The sequence below is a fragment of the Phallusia mammillata genome, chromosome 3 (genome assembly GCF_965637545.1).
Source record: "Phallusia mammillata chromosome 3, kaPhaMamm4.hap1.1, whole genome shotgun sequence".
NCBI lineage: Eukaryota > Metazoa > Chordata > Ascidiacea > Phlebobranchia > Ascidiidae > Phallusia > Phallusia mammillata.
The window spans coordinates 19,932,273-19,941,060 of record NC_137254.1 but is presented as its reverse complement, the minus strand read 5'-3'; the positions used below and the strand labels follow the sequence as shown (position 1 = coordinate 19,941,060).

The 8,788-nt window shown below is 45.3% G+C and overlaps 1 protein-coding gene across 2 annotated transcripts; it reads right to left on the bottom strand.

The window, feature by feature from the left end:
- Positions 1-1,032: 1,032 nt before the first annotated feature.
- LOC145220671 (uncharacterized) lies at positions 1,033-8,365 on the bottom strand. Of its 2 annotated transcripts, none has more exons than XM_080087897.1 (4): positions 7,905-8,365; positions 1,380-7,839; positions 1,221-1,299; positions 1,033-1,155 (listed from the first exon to the last, which is right to left on the bottom strand). In XM_080087897.1, the coding sequence occupies exon 2, from the start codon at positions 7,518-7,520 to the stop codon at positions 1,755-1,757; it is 5,766 nt and encodes a 1,921-aa protein (XP_079944023.1). In that variant the 5' UTR covers positions 7,521-7,839; positions 7,905-8,365; the 3' UTR covers positions 1,033-1,155; positions 1,221-1,299; positions 1,380-1,754. The 2 variants fall into 2 exon arrangements, with proteins under 2 accessions (XP_079944023.1, XP_079944022.1); XM_080087896.1 differs by having other exon boundaries at positions 1,221-7,839; positions 7,905-7,983; positions 8,064-8,365.
- Positions 8,366-8,788: the final 423 nt, after the last annotated feature.

Here is an 8,788-nt window from a genome sequence, read left to right as displayed (position 1 = left end):
GCGTTCATAATAATTGTTATGACGCCATCAAATTCCCCGGGTCAAAAAGTCCTGGTTACATTTTTTGCGCAGTGGTTCATAACCCGTTTACGCTTGTTATAGCCCACCCTTTTTTTAACGCATTTAAGCGTATTGAATTTATTGTTCGAGTTATATTCATAGCCGTTGTGAACTGCAGTTCTTTTTTGTTTATGCCCAGTTGTTGCATCAAACAGATTTGGTGACCCAGTGTGCACAAGGGCCCCGCAGAAAATTTTGCAAGATGAGCAAATTTTGGCACATAGGCCTACTTACGACATTAGATTACTATGTACACATGAGCATAGATTATGTGTTGTACGATTAACTAAACATTAAAATTTAACCTAAAACACTCTGCGATGCAAACACATCTCCACGTAGCCATCCGTTCATCACGTAGCGTCGTAGCCTATTTATCACCATTTTTTCTGTTCAAAACACAATAAGACGGGAGGTTGCTTTCCTTGCTTAAATTTTGAGCTCTCATACTGCCTTTTGTTCGTTAAAGACATTTTGTGTTCCGTTTCTCTGCTGTTTTGTAAACATTTGCATCTCTTTGGCTTTCAAGATTATGTGCCCTATCTTTTCTTACATATTTACGTGTTGGTGCCTATGACAGTCTGCAGGTTAGTTCTTATGAAAACCAGTTGTTAAAAAAAACTTTCCAAAAACGCAGCTATTCCCCATTCCAAAATAGCCGATGTGTCAAAGTTTGCCTCCTCTTGTAAAATATTTGCCGCGCCCATGACCGTACTGACCTTTGCTTTCAATGAATGACGACTGGCTTACTCGGCCGTCAATAGCAATGAGGTCATGCAAACCTGAGATAGGAAAAGATATGAAAATTACTTTGGGTCTTTATTTCAAAACAATATGTTAATAAATATTGGGGCATCATGCGTCACTTCACAGATTTTAGCTTACTGTAGACTCTGAACGGCCGACCTGCAAGGCTGAGCCTCACAAAGGGGTTTGTCACGTTGAAACACGCCCCGCCCTTTCCCACACAAATCACACTTCCCGAATCACGTGTAATAATCCACAGCGACAACAGCGGCAACAACCACAACGTCGTACACAATCAGGAACGGACAGAAACAGGGTTGAGAACGAAACGGGAACGGGAACGGTTTTCTAAACAAGAAAACGAAACACATTGACATATGCCAACGCACAAAAAATGCCAATGACTAACTTACCAACTATTTTGCGACACAGGTCAACAGGTACAGTACACGTATCAACAGTTGCAAGACGATGAAACAATCGCTGCAAGCACTATAGGAAAATACAGCATGCCATAAGTCACACATAAAGCCATGAATTAATTTAGGTCACAAATCGAATTAAACACTCACCGACAATCACGGTAAACAGCCTTCACTTGAAGATTAATTAGTCAGTCGTCACAATATTTAATTTAGCCTTATTCGTCTCTAAAAATGCAACACAAACGAATTTACTTAATGCAGTAATAAATCACCTTACTCGACCACGTTGTACAGTAAAAATGAACTAATCATTGCAACATACAGACAAAGGCCTTCTAATTTTACTGTTACGCACATGGCGATTGTAACGTCATAGCAGGGGAATAATGAGACAAGTTAATCATGCGTAACTGAACGTGGAGATGTAACATACCCCCACCTAAATGTATGACCCGGGTAAATACATTTCACACACAAACAAACATCGAACGTTCAACGAAATTCAATAAACAAAACAGCACACTAAGCATCACTTTCAGCGGCGACAATCAAGCAAAGTTTTGCAATCGGTCGTTTGACACGATTGTATCGCGTTTGCACAAGCACCGAGCGTACAGTTCCCGTTTTATCGGGAAATGTATCCGCAACGCGACCCATCAACCACTTGGAGCGTGGCTGTGAATCATCCACGACGAGAACCACATCGTTGATCTGGAGATCTCTCTTCTTCTGGAACCACTTCTGCCTGGAAATGATGTTCGGTAGATATTCGCGAACCCAGCGGATCCAAAATTGATTCGCCAAGTACTGCACTTGCGCCCAACGGCGCCGCACGTAACAGTCCTTTTTGTCGAACAAGCCAGGAGGCAAATTCGAGTTGCATCTCATGAGCAGGAGATGATTGGGTGTGATCGGCTCATCATCGCGGGGATCAAAGGTGACAGGAATAAGAGGACGCGAGTTGAGTATTGACTCAACCTCAACAAAAAGCGTTGACAATGTTTCGTCGGAAACAACTTGCTGTGTCATCAGAGACGTCAGAATTCGCCGGATGGAGCGCACCATTCGTTCCCACGCACCTCCCATATGACTGGCTGTCGGGGGATTGAACGACCAACGAATTCCGCTTTGTTTCAGGTACTCCTCAATGTGAACTTGGTTCCAAGACTGCAGTGATTCTCTCAGTATCCGTTCTGCACCGACAAAGTTCGTCCCATTGTCGGAATATATATTTTCAGGATTCCCACGCCGACCAATGAAACGACGAAGCGCGTCGATGAACGAGTCTGTAGATAGGCTGTGGGCAACTTCGATATGGACAGCTCGAATTGATAGGCAGGTAAACACTGCGCCATACCGTTTCACTATGCTCCGTCCCTGCTTAACTGGAAAGGGACCGAAATAATCAACCCCTACGTGTGAAAACGGGGGCTCGTCCGGATGCAGTCTTGCTGAAGGAAGGTCTGCCATCCTCTGTACTCCAGCGGAAGCATTTCTTCTCTTGCAGAACAGGCAATTCCCAATCACTCGGCGTACGGCTACTCCACCTTTAAGTATCCAAAACCTTTGGCGTAGCGACGACCAAGTGTGGCCCATCCCAGAATGTCCGACAAGACGATGATGTCTCTCAATAACCAAGTCAGTAAAATGACACGAATGTGGTAGAAGAATCGGATGTTTGGCATCGTACGGAATGAAAGCCTTTTCTAGTCGACCACCAACTCGAAGCACGGAGTTAACAACCATTGGATTTAGTTTGAACATGTGACGTTTCACAGAGGTCTTGGAAAGAGATCCCTTCTCCAACGCAGCAAGCTCAGGGCTGAAATGCTTTCGCTGCACATATTTAATCAACTCCAGTTCGGCAGCATTTAATTCTTCAACGGACAATGATCCACGATTATCCACCACAGCTTTGTCACGCCGAACACGCGACAGTAAAAAATTCTTATATCGTAGCAGCCATGCGATACTCTTTTTCAAACGATGCAACGAAGAGTACCGATGGATGATCCTCTCAACAATGGTCTGCTTCTCTACAACCATATGTATGGAGACTTCCTGCTTTTTTACGGGACTGAACTCAGCAGGTAAATCGGGTAAAACAATCGGACTCACGGGCCAGTGATCCTCAGACTCCAACAAAAACTGTGGACCACGCAACCAGCGGCCAGTCGTCACTAACGCCTCTGACGTCAAACCACGTGACGCCTCGTCCGCCGGATTGAGCTTTGAAGGAACATGTCTCCAGCTTGAAGGATCGCTTTGCCTTTCAATCTTTGCAATTCGATTAGCAACGAACGTAGGGAATCTCTTCTTCGAATTCCTGATGCTCTGTAGGACGGCAGTGGAGTCTGTCCAAAACACAGACCGATGCACCGGTAGGCCAAGCTCTCGTCGCATCATTTCATCTAGCTTCACGGATAAAACTGCCGCTGTCAGTTCCAGTCGAGGAATTGACACTGTTTTCAGCGGCGCAAGTCGACACTTGCCAACAAGAAACACGCAGTGAACACGCGAACCGACGTCGACTATCCTCAGATAACACACAGCTCCGTAGGCCACGGAGGAAGCATCTGCAAAGTGGTGTAACTCCCAACTTTGCACATCGCCGAAATCATCGGGCTTAAAACAACGAGGAAGACACAGGTCATGAAGCTTCGGTAAACGCCCAAGCCATTCGCTCCATTGTGTTGCTTCCGATTCCAAAATGCAGTCGTCCCAGCCAACTCCACGTTTGCACAAACCTTGGAGTAATAATTTGGCTCCAAGCGTGCACGGTGCAACGAATCCAAGAGGGTCGTACAGTGAACTCAATGCAGAAAGAAGTCCTCTTCGAGTCTTCGCCGTTTCAGGAAGGTTGACCTTAAATCCAAACGTATCTTCGTGCACGTTCCAGTGGACACCAAGCACTCTCTCTGTGACGTCATCACTCAAGCTTTTGTTTCGCACTGCCTTTGACCTCTCTTCTTCAGGAATTTTTGACAGAATCTTCTGGTTATTACTGAGCCATTTTGTCAAGTGGAATCCTCCGCGTGACAACAAATCTGAAATCTCTTTGGTCATTTGAATTCCCTCCACTGTAGATGCAACCGAAGTCAGGCAGTCGTCCACGTAAAAATTTCTTCTGACGACCGAAGACGCTTGTGCATTGAAATCTTGACCAAAATCCAAGGCTGTTTGCTTCAAGCAAAAACTCGCGCAACTAGGGGATGAAGTCGCCCCGAACAGGTGCACAGTCATTTGATGCGCTGTTGGTTGATTTGTCAAATCCCCTCTTGGCCACCACAGAAATCGCAAGGCGTCCCTGTCCTTAGGGGTAACACGAATCTGGTGGAACATCCATTCTATATCGGCCACCAAAGCGTACCGCTCTTTGCGAAATCGAGTCAAAACACCCACCAAACTGTTTACGAGATCCGGGCCCTGCATCAGCACATCATTGAGGGAAACGCCCTTGTGCTTTGCAGCGCAATCAAAAACTACACGAACCTTGTCTGGCTTACGGGGATGAAGTACAGGATGGTGTGGTAAATACCAGCAAACACCATCAACCGATTCGATTTCTTCTCGAGGTATCTCTCTTGCGTACCCTTTCTCGAGGTAGGACTGCATTGTGCCCACGTACTTTTCCTTCAGTGAGTGATCCTTCTCCAGGCGTCGCTTCAAGTACGTCAGCCGTCTTTCGGCCATTGGCTTGTTATCTGGTAAACAAGCTGAGCTTTCTCTCCACGGCAATGGCAGCTCATAGTGACCTTCCACCATTTTCACGTTCTTTTGCATGATACCATACGTCTTTCTGTCTTCGCGCGACGTGGGGAAATCTAGAACAGCAGTTTCGTTCCCAAAATCTGTCTCCCACAGACTAGAGATTTGCTTCTGTAAAGAGCTGTCCCTAGACTTCACGAAGTTTACCTGATACCTCGATGATGCACACGGCAGGAGTGAAGGGCCAAATAATGTCCATCCAAAAGGTGTCTTGACAGCAAACGGTTTCCCTTTTGGACCACGACGCATCTCCTCAATGAACAAGGCGTCTGGATTATCCAGACCAATCAGCAATGTTACAGTTCCTTTCTCGATTAAGGGAAAATCCAAGTCACGTAAATGTGGGGCACCCCTTAATGCTTCTTTGCTAAGAATCGGATTAGGACGAACGGGGATTTCACCAACGGTTATTACTCTAGGGAGAAATATATCATCTCCGCCACCTACTGGAGAAACAGAGAAACTCACTGAAACAGCCGTATGCTCTTTGGCTTCATCTGTCAGTGTTTGCAAAACAATCTCCTTAGTTTCACCTTTCATGCCCAGGGCTTTAATCAACCTTTGGTTACAGAAGGTTCCGGTAGAGCCGATATCCAAAAATGCGTAAGTTAAAACCTTCCGGCCTTCGTATTTTACCTCAACCGGTACGACACACTGATACACGTCGTCGTAACCGCATTCGCCGGGCGTTGCTACTGAACATGAAGCGACCTTTTGTGGTTCAACCGGTGTCGCTGGTGACTCTGGCTTTGCGGCTGGAGCAGGCCTATGCAGCAATGTGTGGTGATAGTGACTCGAACAGTCGTTTTCTTCGCAGGCAGTTCTCGCTTTACATCGTCTAACACGGTGACCTGGAGTAAGGCATCTGAAGCACAATCTCTTACGACTGACAAATTCCACACGTTCGGAGTACGTTTTACGTTTAAACTCAAAGCACCTGGACAAATCGTGAGCCTTACCACAGAACAGACACGTAGCGGAAGTAGTCGGCCTCTCTGTCGGACGCTGTCGAACTTCTACTGGGTTCACAACGTACGCAGACGCTCTTGGCTTTCTCATCGGTGGACCAGGATCCTTGTCGCGCCTAGAACCCATAATCCTACTCCCGTAGAGGGAATTTTCCACCTCAGCACGCTCCGAAACAAACTGAACAAAGTGGCTAAACCCGGCTTCACGATTAGTGCGATGTAGAACTTCAACTGATCGCTCTATCCATTTTTCCTGCAAGCGATAGGGCAACTTGTCAATGAGCTGCAGCATGGTGTCAAGTGAATTAAGACCGGCATATTCATCGATATCCTCCAGTGTAGTGAGACATTTTTCCAGCAGATCTGCAAACTGCATTAGTCGTTCCGGTTGATCTCCTTTCAAGCGAGGACTCTTCTTCAAATGCTGCTCACAGGCATTTGCGATAATGTGCGGCTGTCCGTACTCATGAAATAGCTTTTGACGTGCCTGTCGATAACCCTCGACTGGCCTTTTCGTCAAGTGATCAATTTTAGGTCGCACTTTGTCATCACAATGTTGCAGCAGATAAACCAACCGCAAATCGTCAGAGTGAACTTTAGTGGCAACGTGCGCTTCAAAGTTGCGAATGAACGTCCAGTATTCCATTGGATCGCCGTTAAATGACATTATCTTCGGACGCGGTAGAAAACGCTCATCTGAGCTGTAACGAGGTTCCTGCGCTACTGTGGGATTATTCCTATTTTGACAATCGTATTGCGGAGTAGCGTAGATAGGAGGCTGATGACTTACTTTAGGCAGCTCCTGCCTATCACAGCGCGGTGCGAGTTTTGGACATTCGGTGACCGTTTGCACAAAAGGCCTCTCTACGGTTGACGGATAAACGAATTCCGCTTCGAATTTACCTTCCCATCCGCGAGCTTCGATTTCGGCTAGTTCGGCTTGACGTTGTACCTCGCGAATTTCTGCGTCGGCTGTCAATCGGCGCTCTGACTCACGCAACTTCTGTTCTTCATCACGCAACTTGCGTTCTTCATCACGCAACTTGCGTTCGTCATCAAGCAGCTTCTTTCTTCGCTCGTTCTCCTCATTCTCTTCGTCCTGTCTCTCCTTGGCCTGACGAAGCTTTGTGCGAGCCATCTCAAGCTTAATTCGTGCTTCAGTTCTACGAACACTGGAACTCGTACTTGCAGAAGTAGGGCAACTAGAAGTGCAACTTTTAACCGACTTTTTTGAACCAACTTGTGGCGGTGGGGACGTAGCAGGCTGGGCCTTTTCGATCCATTCAGCAACCCTGCTATCAAACTCCGTCTTCTCCTCAGCGTATCGCTTTAACAAATCCTTGACAAGGTCTTCATTTTCAGGTGAATTTAAAGTAATATGCTCCACAAGAAGTCGGTACCTTTCATGTATAATTCGCACCGATGTATGTACAGAAACTAAGTTATTGGGACTGACCATTAAACGTTCCGTTTGGGTGTAGGATTCTTGCAATAAACGTTGCAATTTGATGAGCTGTTCACCCTTATCTTCTTCAATCGTGTCGGAATTCATTTTTTAACCAAGCAACAGCTTCTTTCCAATAAGGAAGAGTAGAAAGCTTCCCTCAATCAGCTACAGTCGAAACTTCCTTTTCAACGAGCAGTAGTTGAAAACTTCTTTATGTAGACTCTGAACGGCCGACCTGCAAGGCTGAGCCTCACAAAGGGGTTTGTCACGTTGAAACACGCCCCGCCCTTTCCCACACAAATCACACTTCCCGAATCACGTGTAATAATCCACAGCGACAACAGCGGCAACAACCACAACGTCGTACACAATCAGGAACGGACAGAAACAGGGTTGAGAACGAAACGGGAACGGGAACGGTTTTCTAAACAAGAAAACGAAACACATTGACATATGCCAACGCACAAAAAATGCCAATGACTAACTTACCAACTATTTTGCGACACAGGTCAACAGGTACAGTACACGTATCAACAGTTGCAAGACGATGAAACAATCGCTGCAAGCACTATAGGAAAATACAGCATGCCATAAGTCACACATAAAGCCATGAATTAATTTAGGTCACAAATCGAATTAAACACTCACCGACAATCACGGTAAACAGCCTTCACTTGAAGATTAATTAGTCAGTCGTCACAATATTTAATTTAGCCTTATTCGTCTCTAAAAATGCAACACAAACGAATTTACTTAATGCAGTAATAAATCACCTTACTCGACCACGTTGTACAGTAAAAATGAACTAATCATTGCAACATACAGACAAAGGCCTTCTAATTTTACTGTTACGCACATGGCGATTGTAACGTCATAGCAGGGGAATAATGAGACAAGTTAATCATGCGTAACTGAACGTGGAGATGTAACACTTACCGAACACACGAACTAACTTTTTACACTGTGTAAGGCTGCTGTAAGCTATGGTCTGGTTCCTGTTCAACAACAGTTGCTTGAATATAACAATGTACTTAGTCATTTTGCGTAAGCGTAAACAAACTACAGTTTAGCAAATGGGCAGGGCACAAATGACAGATAATTTTCCATGGTCAAATGCTGCAAATGTTCAAAAGCCTGTCTATAAGTTTTCTTCTTATTCTTTTGCTACAATGATTGTTTTATGTTTAAATGCTCCAAACTTAAAATATCGTTTTTTGTTTAAAGAAACAAGCTTTATCTCAACACGTTTGCGAGGTTTTGATGATATCTATGGCAGACAATTGACAACCACCAAGGTCGTTGCAGATGCTCACTGATGTGTTAATACAGTTTGATTAACGCGCGTGCTTTTACATTTTACAAGGCGATGAAAG

Coding starts and splice junctions, on each gene's coding strand:
- LOC145220671 (XM_080087897.1), bottom strand. CDS start 7,520: ATGAATTCCGACACGATTGAAGAAGATAAGGGTGAACAGCTCATCAAA.